The 21869-nt window shown below is 48.5% G+C and overlaps 4 protein-coding genes across 4 annotated transcripts; 1 reads left to right on the top strand and 3 right to left on the bottom strand.

Annotated features, from left to right (window-relative positions):
* Nucleotides 1-165: 165 nt before the first annotated feature.
* On the bottom strand, nucleotides 166-3321 carry CGCA056_v008844 (UPF0518 protein; the record flags this gene model as incomplete). Its single annotated transcript, XM_037324091.1, has 4 exons — nucleotides 166-2062; nucleotides 2117-3051; nucleotides 3121-3237; nucleotides 3313-3321. 4 exons carry the CDS (start codon nucleotides 3319-3321, stop codon nucleotides 166-168), a joined length of 2958 nt encoding a protein of 985 aa, XP_037178503.1.
* A 2875-nt stretch (nucleotides 3322-6196) lies between these two features.
* On the top strand, nucleotides 6197-7449 carry CGCA056_v008843 (uncharacterized protein; the record flags this gene model as incomplete). Its single annotated transcript, XM_037324090.1, has 2 exons — nucleotides 6197-6744; nucleotides 6810-7449. 2 exons carry the CDS (start codon nucleotides 6197-6199, stop codon nucleotides 7447-7449), a joined length of 1188 nt encoding a protein of 395 aa, XP_037178504.1.
* Nucleotides 7450-7715: 266 nt separating this feature from the next.
* On the bottom strand, nucleotides 7716-9223 carry CGCA056_v008842 (uncharacterized protein; the record flags this gene model as incomplete). Its single annotated transcript, XM_037324089.1, has 2 exons — nucleotides 7716-8837; nucleotides 8912-9223. The coding sequence occupies 2 exons, from the start codon at nucleotides 9221-9223 to the stop codon at nucleotides 7716-7718; spliced, it is 1434 nt and encodes a 477-aa protein (XP_037178505.1).
* A 449-nt stretch (nucleotides 9224-9672) lies between these two features.
* CGCA056_v008841 (uncharacterized protein) lies at nucleotides 9673-11790 on the bottom strand (the record flags this gene model as incomplete). Its single annotated transcript, XM_037324088.1, has 1 exon — nucleotides 9673-11790. The coding sequence occupies one exon, from the start codon at nucleotides 11788-11790 to the stop codon at nucleotides 9673-9675; it is 2118 nt and encodes a 705-aa protein (XP_037177909.1).
* Between the last annotated feature and the right edge of the window lie 10079 nt (nucleotides 11791-21869).

Genomic DNA, 21869 nt, shown 5'->3' with positions numbered 1-21869 from the left:
TACCGACGCCAAGCAATGCAAGCGAGCGACGAGGCCCAGAACCGGGAAGCCACATGAAAAAGTATACTACGTACAATAAGAAGGGTCTTTTATCTGGTATGTAGAAAAGAAACAGAAAACTCTCCACCCTGGCCTCATGCCCCCCACGGTTGCATCCGGCACCCCTCAGGCGTAGCGAACCTCGTTGAAGAGCCCGGCACGCACCTGAATCAGGGCAGCCAGCTCAAACAGGAAAGACTGCAGTATAATCACGTTAGTGAGAACATGCGAGACGGAAGCGGTACGCTCCGCCTTCTTCTCCTCTGGCTTTGGCTTGACCTCGGCGGTATCATCGCCGCTTGGCTCCGGCTGGGCCTCTTGGGCTTCTGATGCTTCCTGCTCTCCTTCTTGCTCAGCCTTTTGCTCCCCTTCTTCCGTGACCTCCTGCTCCGCCTCCTCATCGTCGTCCTTGGGCGGCGGCATATGTAGAGTCGGCTTCTTCCCAAGATCCAGCGGGATGGCCTCGACCTTGCCAGGAATGCCGACCTTACGCGCCAGGATACTTTGGTCAATCGCTGCAAACGCAGCTGCCTGACTGGCCACGGGGTCTCTAGGCCCATGCGACGAACCAGTTTCATCTGCCACGCTTCTTGGGGCATGGTCGTAGGGAGTGTCTTTTGGTGGGGGAAGAGGCCGGGACGTCGGGGTAGACAGACCATATCCGCCCGATAGACCGCCCGGGGCCGGGCTGTTAGTCCCGGAACCACGGCTGTTCTTTCTCCCCCTGGGAGTTCCTGACCGAGTTGGAGTGCTCAACTCCGAGACCAGACGCTGTGCAAAACGTTCCAGGCCAGACGGGCGCGCCGGCGATCCACTGCGTGCATCATCCAGACCTTCGCGTTCCGGGGTATGCGCTGACCTGTGTCTCTGCGGAGTCGGCTTGCGAGGCGGCAATGGCGGCGGCGTGGGCCGGTTATCCGCAGTCTGGAACGCCTCTCTCCGGCTTTGCAGGAGGTCCTCAAAGCGGGGGACCGTCTCGCGGTACTGGGCTACTTGGTTGCAGAGTTGCTGGAGAACGATGAGGATACGCGGCAGAGAGGACTGGGTCCAGACGGGGCGAAGACGACATCCGTCAAGAGCTGCAAGGGTTTGTTGCTCCGCGGACGTTGTGGAATCAGGGTCCGTTGGAGGCCTAAACGACGTCGTTGATGCGTCAGGAGACGTTGGGCTAGGCGGCTGCTCATCGTACGTGTACTTTTGAGGATTCCGGAGCATCCATCCCTCGACCGTCATATAGCCGCAGATGGCCAGATCCAAAATGGACTCGGTCAGAGAGAGGTTTGTGTCAACAGGGTTCATGAAGAAGGTCTCGAGAAGGTCCAGCACTGTGTTGAGCATGGGATCGTCCGGTCGGAGTGTGTGCTCGTGCACGTCGCGTGGCGCCCCAGGAAGCGTATCAGGAATAGCGGGCAGGTCATGGTTGTTGGTGGAAATCTTGGGGGCGACGAGCTTCAAAGAGCAGGGATGGCCCTCCAGTCGGGTCATTGTATCCTTCAGGACATTCTCGTAGATTTCATCAAAGTTGTCCTGGCCGCCAATCGAACCAGCCAGACTCATGAGGTAGTCGACCTCCTGCTCATGTGCTCCGACCGTGCGATGCATCTTGTCGCCAATCACTGTTTCCGTGCGCAAGAGCGTGCCCACAGCATAGCGATGGTGTCTCTTAAAAATGGCCGAGACTAGCTGGAGCGTAACACGAATGGTTTGCTGGTTATGGGAGCGCAAACACGCTTGGATGAGATCAACGAGGTTAAACAGCAAAGGTGTAGCGGTGATGTCGGATTGTGTCTGGGCCAGCATGGTTGCGAGGTCCATGGACTTGCGCTTGCGAGCTGCGCTGATGGAAGCGCGCCCACCACTTGAGGGGCCAGTCGAGACATGGTCAGGGAGACCGAGGAGGTAGTGGAGGATGAGGTTGATCATGTCGGGGTGGTCGAGGGATTCTAGGATGCGGCGGAGATAGGTAAGGACGGCAACGGACGAGCCTCCGTCAATATCAGACGACTCCAGCAGCGAAGGGTATCTGCACGCTCAGTCAGTAAAGGGTCTCTTGATATCAGACGGAATGGGGTCGTACAGGAGCTGCTGCAGAAAGATGACCTGGAAGTGTTCCAGAAGTGTCTGCTTCACCTCAACCGACTTGCAGTGGTCCAGCACGTCCTGCCAGAAGAGGAGATGGGAGAGGAAGGTTTCGATGTGGCCCTGGAAGTCGCCAGAGCAGGAGCTGATGATTTCAAAGGTGGACGTGGGACGCTCGTAGTCGGAGAAGGCTAGAATCGCGGGGAGGCCATTGGTAGGGTAGTCGATGACGAGCTTCCGGCTCAATTGGCTGTAGAGGGCTCCCAGACCCGTCGCCATCAACGTAGACAGATCACTCTCGACAATCCATTGCTCCAATGACTCGTCGCTGGACGCCGACTCGATGATGTACAGCAGTCCCGTCCTGGCAAAATCTCCTACCTTGCCCTCGTGATGAATGTAGTCCATCAAAATGTAGAACAGCGGAAAGTCCTGTCGCTGGGTCCGGCCGGCAAAGGAGCCTTGGTCGTCTTGGGGGTTGACCTTGGGGGCGCCATCGTGGTTGGTCTTGAACCAGGCGTGCAGGATGTCCCGGTTGAGGCGGATCTTGGTGGTGATGTTAAACGCCAGCTCGACAACCTTGGCCTCGGTGTCGGAACCCAGGCGAACGCTGTTGACGCCGGTGATGCGGACCAGCAGATTGGTCAGACTGGCGGAGAAGGTGACATTCTCGACAAAGGCCTCCTCCTCGGTCTCGAGCAGGGTCGCAAAAAAAAGGACGGCCTCCTTGATAATCCACTCGTTGTAGGATGTGGTCGCTATCTTGCCGATGGGCACGTAGACTTGTTTCTTCGCGGCATATTGGATGCAGGGGTGTGGGAGAGGGCGTCGGGACTCGTCGTTGAGGATGTTGGTCAGCTCTTGAAGCCTGATCTCGAGGGTTTCGGCGGCGTCGACGTCATTGGCGAGGTTTGAGGAGGATCTCCAGATTTGCTAAGGTAAGGGGGGACTAGTCAGGGTCCAAAGCTCCGGCGATGGGGTCCGTTCCGCGGCAGAGCTCACCAAGATGCGGTTGTATTCCTTATCGAACCGGTGCAAGCGTTTCGTGGGGTCCTTTGCGGCGTCGACCTTGCGGTTGTTGGAGGGGGAGAGCGAAGTGCCCGCTAGGAGGCGCGACCACTGCGGTGTCAAAGGTCAGCACGGGGGTGAAGCCATCGCCAGCCGGCCAGCCAGAAGGGGGGCTCCAGCACTCACAAAGTCCATGGTTTCGTCTCCGCAGGCATTTCCAGCAGGAAGGGGAACAGGCTCAGTCGCGCATAGGATCGAGGCGGTCGGTGTGTGGCATTCGGCAGTCCACGTCGTTCAGGAGTGTCGTCAACGGTGGTCGGTCGGTCGGTGGAGTTTGAGGAATCGGCAGCTGCTGCTAAGGGGAAGATGAAGCGAAATGCAAAGATGGAGCTCTGGTCTGGCGGGTGCATAAAGTGTCAAGTGTCAGGCGTCGCGAAATGTCATTCCGAGACTCGACCGCGTCCTGCTAGCTGGCCGCTGGCCGCTGTACCGGGCTCGCTGGCTCCAATGGCGGCTGCGAATTAGTGCAGGGCCACAGGGGCCGGTCGGTACGTACCGCAATGCAGCTGCTGCAGCTTCACAAGCTCCCTTCGGGTGCTGAAGGTGCATCCATCGGATTGGTGCCTCGTTGGGCTGCATATGTGGGGGTCCTGTGGCTGATTCGGGCACGGTGTGGCGTTTCCAAGATTACCTCATCTCGCATGTGGCTTGATTCCTCACGATGGCTTCACTTGAACGGATACTTTAACAGAGACCTTAATTAGGAAGGCTGCATGGGTTTGCAAATAGGCGTCAAGGTCTTGAGATATCATAGCGCTATAAAATCTTCAGCGCTCCGGTCTTTTGTGCTGATTCGGCCATCAGGGCTGGAAATAAAGGTCTGAGATTTCTCAATGCGACATATGGGTGGTCACGAGTGAACAATTTGTGTACCACCTTACCACAAGCGCTGAAGAACAATGTGCGTAGTCAGCGGCCGATCATACTGCTGTAGTCTGTGCCAAGGAGGAAACGTGGGGAGGGAAATCGTCAAGGTGCATTTCCTTTACGGAATACAAGAAAGCCGTACGAACAAAAGCGTGTTTGAGTACATGAATTCTCTGCGGTAAATCTTTTTTTTTTTTTACCCATACCATCACAACATCATACATGGGATTCTCCTTCAACTTACCAGTCACCATGAACTTTCGAAAGTCACCAAACTGAGAGGCGTCTCCCGCAACTCCTCAACGCCCATACTGGCATCAGCTAAACCCGTCCGAAGAGAACCGGCGAGAGTGTCGCAATGCGATTTCTGTGATTAGCAAGTCGGACATGTCGCAGTCTCAATTATCCATCCCTGAGTGTCCCCCGTCGGAGTTTCAATGGATGACATCATCGTACATCGTCCACCCAGCATACCACGAAGAGCGATACAGAGGCTCGTCTCCGCTTTGCATTCAACTACGATTCTTGTTTGTCGATCATCCCAACGAAATTTTGAATGATCCTGCCATCTATAATTGGACTGATCATCAGCTGGAAGACGCAAGCTACGACAAAATTTACACTCGACCTCTTTGGTCTTCCGACTGCTTCAACCGCAATCAAAGATATTGCCGGCGGCTCGCTTTTGCCCCAAATATAGACGTATCATCCCCGAAGCCCCGCTGCCCTGATCGAAAGGTCATGGATGTCACGGCTTGTTGGATGGTTGTTGGCTATGTATCGGGCCGGTACCGCGCGTGTGTGGAAGACTTTCCATTTCCAAAATTTCGACAGATCGGGTTCTTTTTCGAAACTCTTACTGGTAAACACCTCCATTTCCACGGAGCTTTGTGGAGGGATTTGTTAGACTTATCAATTGGTTTGCAGCGTTCGTGTCCATCAGAAGCTCTCGGCAGGACTCAAGTGGAAAATGATCTACGATTTTGAGTTAGGTTCGTGTGACCGGGACCCTCGATACACTGTCTTTGGCGAAGCTTCCGACCTCAATCAATGGCGGAAGCTGGTCGAAGTCGATGATCGATGTCTTTTGTCGCCCGTCGTCCTGCCAGGAGCTCATGAATCTCAGATGCGTGAGACCCACGCGAAGAAAGTCTTTGCGGACCATGCAGGAGAAAATGTGCCCGAGCATGCGGTTGAGAGACCCTCAGATCCAGGCAGATCTGGGGATGGAGCTTGATCCAAGAAGGATTTGTATGGTTCGACAGGGAGATGAAATTACTCTCGGAACGAGCTCGTGATCCGCACTTCCTGCGGTGATCACTTTCATGCAGCTCACCACTGAACAGTTCTGGGATGGATTTCACCATCACGATCGCTTCACTTGACCAATATCCCAATCCCTTACTTATGTGATGCCTTCCCTTTTTCGAATTGAAGTTTCCCTGCTTGGACGACAACGACGACGATGAGAGATGACTATGACGACGACGGACAACAGAGACCACGGCAGCGGCGGCGGCGACAACGGCGGCGAAGTAGCAACTAAAACAACGGCATTCACACGGATTACAAATGTCAAAACAAGATTGCCTGACCTGAGCCAGAAACCACTCAATACATGTAAATGCTTGATAGAAGCATTTTCGTTGACCTGAGTGGGAGTGTTTCAGTTCTCGAGACATGGATAGTAAGGTAGACGTTGAAAAATCTGGCAGGCTCTTGAAATCTAAGCAGGATATTCCTTCAATACACTTTTGTTCAAGTAGATATCGAAGTCTCAGAGACAAATGAATTCACACTTGAGTGGCCTTCCTACCTGAACATGTAGCCCAGGAGACTGAGGGTGAATGACTAGGCTCACCTCACACCTCCTTTTGAGGGAAGGCACGACTCTGCCTCTCAACTGCTTCCTGCCTCATCTGTCTTTGTTGTTCTCACCTTTGCCTCACTTAAGGAGGGTGCACAACCTGACGCGCCTCGAGAGGAATTCGAAAAAAAAAACAAAGGTAGCCCTCTTCACTCTGCGCAAGCTGTGAGAATTTTCTCTCGCTCTCACCCACACAAACCCAACTCTCCCCTCTTCCCTCCACACTCCCTCATCATCATCACCGTCAAGCACCCAAACACCAAACAAGACTTCACGATGATGATCCCGCGTGTCCTCGTCCACGCCTCCCTCGCCGCTGGTGCCCTGGGTGCCGCCATCGCCAATGCTGGCCCTGGCCTCGGTCCCAAGACCGCCATCACCACCGCCTCCGACGGACAGGTCAGCTTGGTCAACACCACCGGCATCACCGTCCGCGACGATTTCGGTCCTCTCCCTGATCACAACTGCACCGACATCATCAAGCGCTACATCGTCCCCCAGATCGACTGCAGCTACTCCTTCGAGAACTGCGGCTTCGACAACCACCTCGAGTACCAGATCAAGATCGACCCCGTCGGCATGTCCAGTGAGAAGTGGTGCGAGATGCTCATCACCAAGATCCAGGACTTCACCGACAACTGGACCTACTGGTTCATGTGCGACCGCAAGTGGAAGGCCAACGAGAACGGCAACGGCCTCTTCCTCCGCTACAAGATCAGCTGGCCCTGGCCCGAGGGCAAGGACTTCATGGAGGAGGTCCAGTGGGCCATCCACTTCTCCATGTGCTTCAACCACCCTGTCCTGACCAACTGGGTCAACGAGGGGTAAGTTTTCATTCTTCTTTTTCTTCGCCCCATCGCCTACTCGAACTCAAGCTAACAACCCCCAGTTGCTACCGCAGCAGCGTCTGCAGCACTCGCTACTGGTCCGCCGACAGAGATGACAGCCCTCCCAAGAGCCCCTCCATCTTCAAGCGCGACGACGAGGACCTCATGGAGATCGGCCCGGACTCGGACATCCTCATGAGCACCCAGGCAGCCAAGGACCTCCGCCTCGTTCCCGCGCCCGACCCCGTCAGCCATGCTCCCGTCCTGATCGAGACCAACACCCCTGCCCAGGCCACCCCTCCCCCCGGCATTGACCCCGACTTCACCTGCGCCTTCGTCGACCCGAGCAAGGGCCTGACCACTGAGGCCGACTGCTCCTGGCGCTTCGATGAGCCCGACAACCGCCTCAAGTACAAGATCGACATCCAGCCCACCGGCCAGGACTCGACGAACTGGTGCGACAACCTCGTCGCCGCCATCCGCTTCACCTGCCCCGACGGTGATGGCCCCAACCGCTACAAGGTCAAGAAGTGCCAGACCGACGTCTTCGAGACCGACCTCGGCAAGGGCGTCTCCCTGGAGCTGGACATGTTCTCCTGGTTCAAGGTCGACAGCAATGAGAAGTGCGTCAAGGAGGCCATCGAGTCCACTACCTGCGGCATCCCGGCCACCTTCAAGAACGGCGGATGCTACAAGCAGTAGTCTACAAGCAGTGATAGTCTAGCGCTCACCTAGGTTATGATCTTGGGGTGGATGTTGACAGTTGGAGAAATGGAATAGCTTGGAATCTGGTCACGTTTGGTTGACTTTGGCTTGAGAAGATTGGCAGATGCGTTGGGCTAAATCATAGCAAAGACAGACAGATTCCCGCACCAGAATACAGGAACGATGATTACATTAAACCTCTGCTCGTGACGTGACATGCTCTCACCCCCATGACAGATCTTGCTCGAACCCCTCCCGGAATCCTACCACAAGTATGGTTTGGGGTCGACCTCATCTAAGAACCTCACACCCTCCCTCTCAAGCTTCTCTCCGTCCAAACCCCACAAATCCGCCTCATAACGCATCCAAAAGCCCTCTTCCGGGCCGTCCTCATCTTCTATTATCGTCTCCACCGCGATCTCCTTCAAATTCGGCAGCCGCCCACTACCAACCGCCTCCTCCAACCACTTCACATCCTCCCGAACACGCCCTATCTCCCCCAATATGTGTAGCCTCTTCAGCGACTTCGGCAAACACTTCAGATCGCCTTCCCCCGCTACAATCTCGATGCGGTCGTAGCTGCGATCGTGCCGGCTCGTCGATTCCAGAATCCCAACCCCGTTCCCCAGCCCCGCCCTGCTCAGATTGTGCGTGTTCACCCACAGGTTCTCCAGCTTCTGCAGGCCGCCAAACACCGGCGCCAGTCCGTACCGCCCGAACCAATAATCCAACGGCGCGTCGATGCAGAGCGTCGTCACGGTCTCGGGGAACCGCACCGCCAGATACTGTTCGTACATGGGGTATCGAGCCCACCTGGGAGTGGGCGAGCTCTTGACCGTGTAGACGAAGGTCTGCAGTCTATGGAGCCGCTTCAGGGCCTGGTCTAAGTGATTCGGGTCAATGACGGCGCAATGCCAGAGGACGAGGCGCGTGAGCCAGCTGAATGCGATGAACTCCGCGGGCGGGAGGCCCGTTTGTAGGTCGCTGGTGAGCAGTTCCTTGATGTAGCCGTACTTTGCGAAGATCCCGCACCGGCTGGGCGTCATACCGGCTATTCCAGGGTGCCCATCTCCGTTGTCAACTTTCGTTATGCGCAGGGATTTGAGCCGCGGTGGGAATCTTTGTCGAAATTTCACATTTGCACATGACATGTCCAGGGGTTGAAGAAGGTCCATCATACAATAAGGCAAAGTGACTCTCTCGACGTTTGGAAGCCGCAGCAGGATTAGCTGCGCCAGCAAACCCAGCCTATGACCATGCCCGCGCTGCAACGGCACATGCGGCCCGACGCGTTCACGCCCGACTTGATCCAGAGGAACCCAGTATTCGTCCATACCCTTGAAGCCAGCCTTGCGCGTATCGCCCTTGAGAGTCAAGTTTGTTGGCTATCTTCCCGTAGCCGGCCTTATCCCCATAGTTCTTCGCCAGGAACAGGTCCTCTTCGTAGTCGACGACGAACTGCGTCGTGTTCTGGAACACTTGCGGTTGCGGTAGAGCCCAGCACCCGGTGGTGCTTGACCATCCGCGGGAAGATGTCTCTCTTGGTGAGGAAGATGACGCGGTGCTGTTCGTGTTCGAAGAACTGGTGGAACCTGCGGCAGGTAGGCGCGAGGCTGTTGATGATTCGCTGGCGCACGATGGGCGGGGAGTCGGCGACCCGTCTGGGACCCAGGGACTTGATGGCTGTGTCGTCGGAGACTTCTGCCGCGGCGAGGTCGAGGATATTGTCGATCAACTCAGCTGGGAGGTCTGTGATGCTAGCCATGGCCATGATGAAGTGAGAAGCGGCTGGAGAGAACAGATCTGTTGTGATTTGCACCGTCTGGTGGGGCGTGGTGACATGAGAATAACGGTTGTTTTTGGAACAAAAGAGCTTGCCGTAGAGTAGATTCAACTGAGAATCGCGCAGCATTGTCGGAAAAACCGTTTAGGTTCCTGTGTGGACGACGTTTGCAACCCTTGCGGCCATGCAAAATGCCGGGTTCTCGCCGGTGACTCGAATGGGACCAAGCATAACCAGGGCCAGGACGGCACAGGCAAAATCAAACCTGTACTCGCAGTGGCAGGATCCCTTAGGATATATTTACGCTGCGGCTGGTATCTCTGGAAATCTACAACTTTGCTACCACCATCATGGTATAGTCCCGATCGTCATGTTTGGCCACAACCCGCCCAGAAAGCCCAAAGAACACGCTCAAATGCAACTCAAATGCAAATTCTTCATGATAGAGGTAACGGACTCGCTGCTTGCCTTACTAGGGCCCAAAGCCGCTTCGTGGCCCGGGCCGCGTCCGTCGGGCCACCCGGCGTGGCCCCTATGATTCGCATGCTTTCACGAACCGAGCGAGGCGCGTCTTCATAATTCGGCCAGATCGCTATGGGCGTTTCGCTGGGCATGTTCGTCCGCCTCAGGGTGGGTTCCTTCCCCGGCTCCGTGGCAGGGTGCATCCACTCCAACCAGACCGGCATCGGCATTTCTGTCTTCTTGCTGGGTGCGGTGACAGTAGTCCGTTTCTGCGCGGCCAGCTTCGCGCCCGTCCCAGGGTATTTCTTCGTCCCGTAAACAATCATCTCCCTGTTGGCCCACCTGAGGATCTCGGGGGCATCCTCCCTCCACTCCGACCGCACCGGCCGTGGCCAGATCTTCGCCGCTGAACTGCCGACGACAACCGGTTTGCTGCTCTGGGGACTCCTGAGCTGCCCTCCTCCCGTACCGCATTGGGCAAACCTCTCTCTAAGAGACGCCATCACCTCAGGCGTGCCGCTGTCATCTTCCGACTCCACCTCGATGTCACGCAGATACGGGACTCTCTTGTGGTTCCGGATGAGCCGTTTCAGCGGCTTCGGCAGCCAGAATTCGCCGGCGAGCCTGGCGACGTGTAGGCGCGGCGGTAGAGCCTTCAGCACTTCTGTGGCGTCCCGATCCCTCTGATTCCTGTCGCGGTAGCCGTAGCTTCCCTGGGGAATTCGGTGCCCCAAGTTCAGGTAGATGTGATGCAATAGGTAACACTCGCGGAGGCGGCCCCAGGTAGGGGGCCCATCGCACTGTGTGCAGTGGCGTAAGTCGAGCACGAGCGTTCTAAGGTTGAAGTTGTGCCGCACGAACAGAGCACTCTGGAGGAAGAGCATGGCCTCCTGGGGAACCCGCACCCTGTAGGGGGTACCTTCGCGCGTCTCGCGGTATTTCGCCATGAACCTGAACTCCTCCAGCAAGGTGCAACTCTGGATGTAGAGGGCCATAGCGGCCATCTCCTTCCAGCTGTCGACGCTTCTTGAGTTGGTCAGTGTGAGCTTGCGGACAGAGTTCAACCATGGCAACAGGTGGGGGTTGGTCGGGTCGGCCGAAGGCATAAGGCGTCCTACGGGCTTTAGTTCCTCGACGGAGAGTCGCTCGGCTTTGAGACACATCTCCATGAGGATTCGCACGTCCTTGTCGTCGACATGTTGCCACTCGGTGGCGCTGCGGTTGATCTTCATGGCCACGGAACGGACGGTTGGCAGCGTGGGGAGAGTCACTCGTGGCGGCACTTGTGGTAGGTTTTGTCTCTTGCGGTCTCCCGCGTCTAGCCTCTGATTCTCCAAAGCTGTGTACGCGTGGGAGAACACGCGCTTGCCGTGCTCGAGACCAAGGTCGACAAGGCCGGGGAGGCGACGCAGCAGAATCAGAAGAAGCGTCTCCATACGCTGGCACTCGTCCCAGTTCCGGGTCTCGACTTCGTTGGTGTACTGCTTCATCGGCCTCTCAGGCACGCGGCTCTGCGCTCGTTTGGTGCCCTTCCACTCGAACTCCTGCTTGTGGGGTAGGCCCTCCCATTTGCAATCGCAGAAGGGGGTGCCGGTCTCCTCGGCCTGCTTCATCACCCACTTGGCATCGTCCTGGCTGACTAACGTCACGCCCGAGTTCACCACTTCGAGCTGGAGGTAAAGCTGCTCGATGCCTTGGGCGATTGTTGGTTTGTCGGTGACGAAGCGCACGAAGGACAGCAGCTTGGTAAGGGAGCGTGGTCCTGGAATGGGGATACAGCGGTACAGGAACGGGCTGATGGTCGTGCGGCACCTCCGGTCGACCAGTGACAGGTTGAACACATCTTTCCAGCGATGGTAGATTATCGCAGGACCGTCTACCTCGAAGACATCTTGCAGGTTATGATGCGTGGGAAATAGCAAGGAGCAGATATTGGTGAGGATTTCCGGGGTCAGCCGTGAGAATGGATTTTGCTTCTGAATCAACTTCGCGGATGCAGCTTGTGAGGGTTGGTTTGGCTTTTGGGCGTCTTTATTCTGTCTCTTTTTGATTCTCTGTCGTTTGTTCTTGTTCATGTTTTTATTTCGTGACATTTTGGCTTTGTTGCGGCGGGCACAGTATTCTTGAACATTGAAAGGGTGACGTTGGTGGACGGGATGTAGCTAGGTAATTAAAGTCTCGGCGCGTGACGGACGCGAAGTGTGGTGCGATATCACGTGACTCCACAAGTCTTCGCGACTGGCGGGCCCCTGTCTGCAAGCCCCTTTTCATTTTCTCAGACCAACCTCATTCAATGACCAAAAAAGCAAGCAACACACGACGCGACAACTTATGCCGCTCTCAGAAATACCGATCCCATAAGCGGGCGTCCCGAATCATACCTCGTCTCGTCGGCGCTTCCACCCCAACCTGCAAGAACAACTTCCGAATGACCTCTTCTGGCGTGTAATCATCGCCCGTTGGCCAGTCCAACTCAACTCTGACAAGGTTCGGGAAAAGCTTGGTGTGCCCAGCAAGCCAATAGAGTCCCCCGCTGGGGACATACGAAGCATTGTGCAAATGGAGTCTTTTGATAGAAGGCGGTAAGGACATGATGAGCTTTTCTCTTCGATCCACCCTAATCAGCGTCCCCTGGACCGCAGGCAAGTCCCCAGTAATGGTCCTGTTATCAATCCAGAGATTCTCCAGGGCGACGAAGCAACCGAGCTTAGAAACAGGCATGCTAAGGAAACCGCGAGGGGAGTACCCTGAGGACGAAATGCACAACGTGCGCAGCGTGTTCGCATGTTTCCGCAGAGTGTGTATCACCTCCCCGGGCTCAGCCTGCGTCGATTGTGTCACTCCAAATGACTCGCACGCTGTTGGCAAGTACTTGAATGTCGACAAAGCGCTGCAGTGATTGGCGATGCTCTGCATGGCTGCGATACTTATGTGCTGAGTAGTCAGGGTGAGATGAGAAATGTTCGCCCAATTCCCGATCGGGCCCTTTTGAAGTCTGAAGTCCACACCGGCGTCATCAAGACACAGCCGGCTGGTCTTTGAGCCCAAGCAGAGAAGATTCGCAAGCTCATCCCCCTCGAGTCCAATAGTTCGGAACGGTTCGGTGCCTGCAATATGTGTCGTAACAAGAGAGAACAACTGCGGGAGCCAGGGCTGCCAACCACCATCGGTGTCTCGTCAGCGAACCTGACCCTTTCGTCATCTGGGTCGAATCCTGAGCCACGCTGCTTCGCTAGGTTGCCACGAGCGAAATTTCTGAATACGCCGTAGGGGCAGGTAAGCGCCAACTCTTGCGTTCCTCGGAGATGAGCAAGCAAGATGGCGACGAGAACCTGGAGTCGCAGGTGTTCCTCCTCTTGACAACCAGGGTTCTTAAGTTCGGTTAATCTCTTTGCTAAATGATCAGCGACCAGATCTTCGCAAGGAAAGATCTCTTGAGGATACGTGATTCCGGAGTTTTCGGCCGCGTTCTGGATGAAAAACATATCCTTCTGTCGAAGAGATGCAGAACCGGTCCTCCCCGGATCGAGGCTGATGTACACCTGCCTCACGTCGGCAGCTGCGTCAGGATGCGCTGTGATGAACCGCAAAAACGACACGAGCCTCGTGATTGGAAGCTTCCCTTGGATCCTGATCTGTGTGTACAGCTTGTCGGAGACAATTTGGCGGAAGTGGCGGTTCAGGAGTGAGAAGTTGAGAAAGTCGTTCCATCTGACCCCAGTGATTCGTCCCTGCTCCTCGATGTCTCCTGGCCACACAAACAGGTCATGCATTGGCAGACCCAAGCGCAAGTGAGAAAAGATGGTGAGGATGAGCTCCGGGGGAAGATCGCCAAGCTGAGCCATGGTGCACGTCGGTTCTGGATTGGAGAATAGGGTCAACTTGGTTTGTGTTGGTTGAAGAAATCCACACGCAACTCACAGTGGACGATGCTAGAGAAGCAAGTAGTAAGGGCCTTGGAGGCAGGGGGTGCTTGGGATGACTGGAAAGTTCGCCGCGAGGCTTCCAGCATACTCCATCCAAAAAAGCGTCTTACACATTGAAGATTTCAGATGGTGCCTGACAAAGATCAGTAGGTGAAAAACTCTTTGTTTTGGCATTCGGCCTACGCATTCTCATTTACAACGGGCTTCTTTGAGTTTGATTCATGCGAAAAGAATGCATTTCTAAGAGCTGGGAAAGTCTTTGATAACCATTTAGCTATTAGGTTTTTTTCCCCTTTTTTTTGAGAATTATTTTGTCGAGATGATATATGCTAGCCCAAGAGGGTTATTGTTTGAGAGACTGCCTATATTTCCTGTGCTATGCTGACTACTTTTCCTGTGACTATGTTTTACCATCGTCGTCGTCGTCGTTATTAATGTCATCGTCATCGTCGTCGTCGTCGCTGTGGCTACTATAGTCTCCGAAACGAGTAATCAATTACACAGGAAACCGCGTAGACACAGGGAAAATGGGCAATCTCATTGTTCGCGACTGGGCACAACCAAGTACTCGAGAAGCTTCGTCGAAACCCCAATTTGATTATTATTGGAATTTTCCACCGCCTCACAACTCGCCATTCTTATGTGGAAAATGGGAATCTTCACTTGACAGCCCTGGAGATAAGAGCATTTGATCTCTGCGTGGTCATTCCTTTGAGACCATGTCCATCGGGTCACATGACCAGCCATGATTCCGTCTTACAGGGCAGTCCCTCTTTGCAGCTAATCATCGCAGTGCTACAGTCTGTTGCACTGACAGCGTCCGCCCCCCTTTCTTTCCCTGCTTATGTAAAAATTAAAAAAAAAAGCCTATTTTATATTATAATATGTATTTTTCTATATTATGTATAAAATACACTAAATCTATCGCTAATACCTTAATTACTATTAATTACTATAGTTATAATAGTATTTAAATATATAACTACATAATAGAGATATAAAGTATATATCTAATATCTCTATAGTAATTAATTTACTTATAGAGATACTACTAATTTAGCTAGTTATTTTATCTTCATACTAATTAATTAATGAAAAATATATTTTATTTTTATAAAAGATTAAAATTATATTTATTAAGAAATAGAAAAAGAGACTTATTATATAACTTTATATATTTATTTAATATATGCTTTATTTAGCTTTAAATAACATAAAAATATACTAAGGAGTTTAACATAGTTTTTTAAAATAAATAGCTTTAGTAGTTAATAAAAATAATAATCTTTTAAATAGTTTAATTTATTTACAATTAAAAGTTTATTATTATTTAAATTATATTTAGTTATTAATTATTTACTACTAGTTAGTATATCTCTATGATTCACTATGTAAAGTATATTAAAAAAACGCTAAATATTATTAATAATATAATAATATTCAGAATATTAAACTTATAGTAATCAATAATTATAATACTACTACTATTTAAAAACTAAGAAAATCTTATGAACTAATAAATCTTATTAGCTATATTAAATAAATAGTTTAATAATATAGATTATAATATAATATTATTAATAAAGTGTAGAAATATAAAAGATATTATTAGAGTTAATACAAAATAGAAATATAACATTATATAAAGCTTTTTAAACTATTATAATTTTATAATAATTTGTTTGTTAAAGAAATATTGAAAGTTTTATTTAAAGCTTTTAAAGTTTAAATTAATTATTTTATAATTAGTTAATAGTTAAATTTATCTAGCTAAATAAATAAGAAGTTTATAATTATTACTATTTAATAAAATAATAAATTATAATATAAATATTTTTATTAAATATAATAATATTACTTTAATTAGCTAGTGTTTATTAATAAATCTAGCGTTAATAAGGATATTAAAATATAGAAGATTAAATAAGTACTATAAAAAGCTTATTATATTTTAAATTATAAAGATTAAGTAGTTTTAAACCTTTTATATATAAATCCTATTAACTTTTATATTAAAAAGTATTTTATATTTAACTATATATTATAATATAACTAATAGTAATAGCTTTTTCCTTTAACTGTAGAAATATTTTATTTTAAAATATAAGCGTTTTCTAAAGCTAAACTTTATTATTGTTATAGATAACCTCTTTTATTATTATATATTTTAAATTAAAGATTTATATTAGATATTAAATATTAATCCTAAGTTTCTATTTTTATATTTATTAGATTTTAACTTTATTAACAAATGTTTTAGTAATTTAAAGCGATATATTGAGAAGATATATTTAAATTAGAATAATAATAAAAATAATATTTAGGATTTTATAGAACATTTATAAAACTATATTATAGAGATTAAATATTATTTATTTTAGATTAAAAGCTGTTTCCATTATTTATTTATTAATTTAAACAGGATAGAGCATATATTGAATAGTATTAAAATGTAAAAGAGAGAATAAGCTATAAGTATTAATATTAATAAATAATTTAAGTTTCTATTATATAATTATAATAAATTTTAATTATATTATTATAAAATATATAAAATATATTGTTATTCATTATTTTTATTAATAGCTATTGTAAGGGGCTGGCCCCTAGGCTTGTTTAACATAGAGGTGCTGTCGATTGACTATTCTAAGCTGAGGAAGGAAGAAAGGACTTTACAAGAGTAGGCACCTAACAGCGGTGAAGCAGGCCGGGTTAGGCGGCGTACTGCAGCAGAATAGTGGGTCCAATGGAGGTGGATCTCAGTAACTGCTCCAGCGAAGCCGGAGATATCAATCCAGGCTCTAGCCTGTGACATCACCCCCCTGCTCCCCTCCGGCGTCGCGCCCGCAGCGCTAAGGCTGGGTCTCTATCGTGCTCTATTGCAGAGCCATAACAGCGTTCGTAAGCCTCTATTGCTTCTGTCCCCTGGAGCGTCTCGACAGGCTCCTAGGTCCTCTCTGTATATCCTTCCCACTTAACTAGAACTTCGCAGCGTCGCCTGCGCCCTTAATGCTTCTAGGTAGCAGCGTTAATACTCTCTATACTCCAGGTCTCTTCACCTTTATTATCTATAATTAGTGGCGGCTGCTTATCATCTAACGTTTAACTAGGTAAGGGGTTATTACCTGCACACCTCAGGATATCTATATAGAAGCATAGGTATATAGCTGCTGGTATATCAAGCTCTACTATATATAGTGAGATAACTTTTATAACTATATACTTATAGTATAACTAATCTAGTTTCTTATAAGGCCTAGGGGATCAATAATACCCTATATAAAGCCAGACTTTATCGCCTACTTCTAGTCTCTCTATAGGCTGGCGCTTCCTATTAGCCAGCTCCTCATAGCGTTGCTATGTTGAGGCGAGGGTCAATTAGGCTATATCCATTACATCTTGAAGCCTTATTACCAACTTGCGTGCTTAGCCCTCACAGGTGCCCTCAGGGCTTGCTAGGTCTGCTTCCTTGACCTTAATAGGCTCTAGGTTGTATCTATGCTCTAGGAAGAAGCTACTTATCCTAATAGCGCTATTATTGCAGCTATAAAGCGCTAGCTGAGCTGCTGGAAGGTTATATGCCTAGTCCTTCTGTAAGTAGGTGGCGTAGTTGCATAGGTAGGCCTGGATCTCCTGGTTTATCCTCTCTAGGCCTCTATCAGTCTGTAGGTAGTAGGTGGTGTTAAGCTGCTGCTCTATTCCTAAAAGCTTGCAGAACTGCCGCTAGAAGCAGCTTATCTAGTTGCTCCCTCTATCGCTCATAATTAACGTAGGGATGCTATAAAACCTAAAGTAGCAGTTTAGGAATTATTCAGCGCAGGCTTCAACTTCTATGCTTTCTATCGCCTTGAGGGTTACACCTTTACCTAGCTAGTTGATAATTACCTAAAGATATCTCTCGCCCTTATCTATAAAGGGAAGGTTAGTAATAAAATCCATAGCAAGGTTGCTTTATATACGCTATAGTATCAGTAGTGGTTTCAGAAGTCCCTTATAACGTTCCCTCTAGATATAACTACGCCTATAACTATTGCAGTTACAGCAGAAACGCTATACTAAGTGCGACTAACCAGGCTAGTAGAACTATCTACTAACCAGCGTGAAGGTGTTATCTCTTCCTAGATGGCTACTGAGCACTAAGTCGTAGGTGCTTTAAACGATATAGGTGCATAGTGTGTTTGCATTATTATCTAGATCTTTATTACCTAGTACCTAAATCTAATCTCTGAATAGTAGTCAGTTGCTATTATTAATCTCACACTTAGCGATCTGAACCTTTAGCTTAAGGCTTAGGGGGAAGCTTCTTTCTCGTTGTTTTATAGCAGCATAGGCCTGCTGGTAGACTTCATCTTATCCTTAGGTCTGATCCCAGAGTTGCTATAGTTTTTTGTCGTCAGTAAATATAAGCATTAATAGTGCTGCCTCTATATGTTATACATATGCTGAGGGTAGGGTTGCTTCTGGGAGGAGCTATAGGATTCAACCTTATTTATGCTTATCCTCTAGAGACGTAGGTATATCTTATTCACATCTAGAGAGTGCGTCTAGCACTACTGCTTTGCTTCCTAGCTGGTATTATATCTTGAAGTTATACTGAGATAGTTCCTCTGCCTATCAGCTTTGCTGTTCTATAAGCTTCTGCTTTGTTATAAAGTACTTTATGTTCTTATGGTCTGATAGGATCCTAAAGTGGCTGACACTCTGTAGCTCTGCTCTCTATTCTTATAGACAGCTTATAATAGCTAGCATCTCCTTATTATATATCAGATAGTTAAACTGGGCAGCGTTAAGCTGCTGCAAGTGGTAGGCTACTGCGTGACGTCTGCTGTACTTATCTTCCTGTGAGAGTACGCCTCTAAGGGCAAAGCCTGAGCAATCAGCCTCAACATAGGTTGTACGCTTAGGGTCTAGTTGATATAGAATAGGCTTAGCAGCAAAGATCCTCTTGAGCTCCTGGAATGCTACTTCTTATTCCTTACCCTAGCAGAAGGGGACACCCTTCTTTATAAGAGCTATCAGGGGTCCAGCAATCTCTAAGTATGCTGGGATAAAGATCCAGTAGTAGTTTGTAAATCTAAGGAAGCTTCAGACTCCCTAAACTATCTTTAGAGCTGCCTATTCCTTAATTGCCTTCAGTTTCTCAGGGTTATAAGAGATACTAACTCCAGCTGTAATAATAAACCCTAAGTACTTAACTATCTTCACAGAGAACGCACACTTATAAGGGTCTAAATATAGCCCTGCTGTAGTAAGCTTATATAGTACTAGCTTAACCTTCGCTTTATAGTCTTATTATAATCTGTTTAAGTAGATCAGGATGTTATCTATATATACTATTGCAAAGTCATCTAGATACTCTTAAAGTATGCTGTTAATATATCGTTAGAATATAGCAGGGGCTCCTATAAGCCTAAAGGGGATAACTAGCTATTTACATAGCCTATATCTCATCTAGAAGGCTGTCTTATACTCCTCTCCCTATGCGATCCAGATCTTATAGAACGCTGCTACTACATCTAGCTTAGTGAACTACTTAGCAGCGCTAACAGTCTGAAGTATCTCTCAAATCAAGGGAAGAGGGTATTACTTACGCTTAGTAAGCTTATTAAGAGCGCAGTAGTCGACATAGAAATATATTCCTCTGTTTGGTTTATATATAAATAGTACTAGGGCTAATGCTTCTGAGCTGCTAGCGCAGATGAAGCCCTTATTAAGTAGGTCTTATAGGGTCTTATGGAGGATGAGCAGTTCTTCTTATGACATACTATAGAGCAGACCCTATAGTAGTACAGCTTTATTACTACTACCATCCTATTTAATAGGGATCCTATAGTTAACCCTAGGGCGATATAGTGGAAGGTTAGCAGCTTCATCAGGTTGGAATAGCTCTTAGAACTTAGCTAGTACAGCTGGTGGGAGGAGGGCTTTTAGGTCTGCCTTCTCAGTCTTCTTCATAAGAGCCTTCTATATATCTGCTAGGCTGATCGCTTAAACTTTATATCCTGCAGTTCCTTTAGTATGTTGTTATGCCCTCTTATAAAGCGTTACGAAAGGGGCTCCCAGGAGGAGGCGGGCAGCTTTGATCTGGTGCACTCATCCTAGCTCTTCCTCGCCTTTTAGACGTAGGTCTACGCCGCCCCTCTTATATTATATCTGTTGCATGGCAGCATTATATAGGATGCAGTTCCTCTCTATCTAGGGCTTCCCTAGGAACAGATTGTCGCTAAGGCTATATATAGTATATATAAAGATCTTCTCATTATAACCGCATAGCTTAAGGTTAAAGACAACCACACCTGTTGCTTTTATAGCGCCTATAGCATTGCTAAAGCTGCCTAATACTTGCTTAGAGCAGTCCACTACTAGTAGGTAGAGCTTGCAGGCTAGGTTATAGTCGACAACGGCGTATAAGTTACACCCTATATCTATTAGGGCGTCTGCTTAAGTGCCCTTATATATATAGGTAGTGATTATTGCTGACTTACTGCTTATATAATGCTTAAACTGCTTCTATTTTATAATATCACTAAGTTTAGCCTCTAACGCCTAACTTTGCGGTAGAGTTACTCTTTTCCTAAGCTCTCTTCAGCCTCAGAGCTTCCCAGCTCCTCTATAGGACTCTTATTACTGCTCTCTTCTCGCTTCTTAGCTTTCTTAACCTTTGCAGGATAGGAACGCTTCAGCTTAGGACACTATATAGCAATATAGCTGATCTGGTTGCAGTTAAAGCATTTATAGGTGTCTCTTATAAGCTACAGCAGGTCTTTAGATAAGGAGCTGCTTTATTAGCGATATAACTTTATCTTCTCCTTACCCTTAGCGTAGCTGACGCTAGATATCAGTATATCTCTATCTGCATCTTATTAGCAGTTAGGTTGTAGCACTTTCTGAGAAGTGTAACTGAGGTAGTATTCCCTAAGCTTCCTACTATCTAAGCAGGATGCTATAGTGAGAAGCAGTTTTATAAACTAACAGTAGTCCTTTAGCGCTTCTAGTACCCTTATTAATAGGTTGCTTAACTAGGCATTTAGTATGCCCTCTAAGTAGTTAATCTTAATCTTATCTTGCTAAGATCCTCCCCTACTTACTGTAAGCTCCTTCTCAAACTTAGGAAAGTAGGAAGTAAAACTCTCTTCCTCTTATTACCGCATAATATATAACTTATCTAAGGCTTAGGCTTTAGCGTTTAGGTCCCTATATATTCTTTTAAGATAGTCTATAAATTAAGCTGGGGAGGTGTCTCCTCAGGCTACTCTATTAGCAAAGAAGGCAGAGGATGTCGCTTAGGTGGTTCCCTCCAGCCTAGCATAGATATATGCGAACGCGCTCTCTTCTCCGCCTATAGCTTCAGCATTAATCTATAGCTTTAAGTTTATCTCTAGAGCCTACTATAGTGTCACAGGCTAGAGCCCGGATTGATATCTCCGGCTTCGCCGGAGCAGTTACTGAGATCCAGCTCCGTTGGACCCACTATTCTGCCGCAGTACGCCGCCTAACCCGGCCTGCTTCACCGCTGTTAGGTGCCTACTCTTATAAAGTCCTTTCTTCCTTCCTCAGCTTAGAATAGTTAATCGACGGCACCTCTACGTTGAACAAGCCTAGGGGCCAGCCCCTTACATATAGAAACCATTATCTTATGCTATTAAACTTTAGGGGGTCAGGAAGCGTTAGCCTCAGTTATCTAGTTGAGGTTAGTTTATAGGGCTCAGCCACTATTATTATAATGCTGTCGCTTATTACCTATATAGTTATATCAGCTATAGACAGAGTAGGTATGCTGCTTGCAATCAGCATAAGGGTTGCTCTATCTGTTAACATAAGCCTCTTCAGAGCTGTTAAGAGCTATATTATCTCGTCCTAAAGAGGACGTATACTTATGTTAACCGCTTTATTAACCCTGCGGTTAATCTCTGCAGTTATTATGTTATTTATGCTACCCTCTGGCGAATCCATTATATCGCACTCGTGAGGCTTTCATATAGCGTCTTCTCGTTACGCTACCCTCTAGTAAATCAGTCGTATCGCTCTCGTGAGGTTTCATAAGCGTCTTTTATTGTTAAGCTTAGAATATATAAGGGGCTAGCCTCTAGGCTTGTTCAACATAGAGGTGCTGTCGATTAACTATTCTAAGCTGAAGAAGGAAGAAAGGACTTTACAAGAGTAGGCACCTAACAGCGGTGAAGCAGGCTGGGTTAGGCGGCGTACTGCGGCAGAATAGTAGGTCCAACGGAGCTGGATCTCAGTAA

Source organism: Colletotrichum aenigma, assembly GCF_013390185.1.
Source record: "Colletotrichum aenigma strain Cg56 chromosome Unknown KSG_Cg56_contig05, whole genome shotgun sequence".
In the NCBI taxonomy this organism is placed as follows: Eukaryota; Fungi; Ascomycota; class Sordariomycetes; order Glomerellales; family Glomerellaceae; genus Colletotrichum; species Colletotrichum aenigma.
The sequence above is the reverse complement of the archived record's forward strand: the minus strand, read 5'-3'. Positions and strand labels throughout refer to the sequence as shown.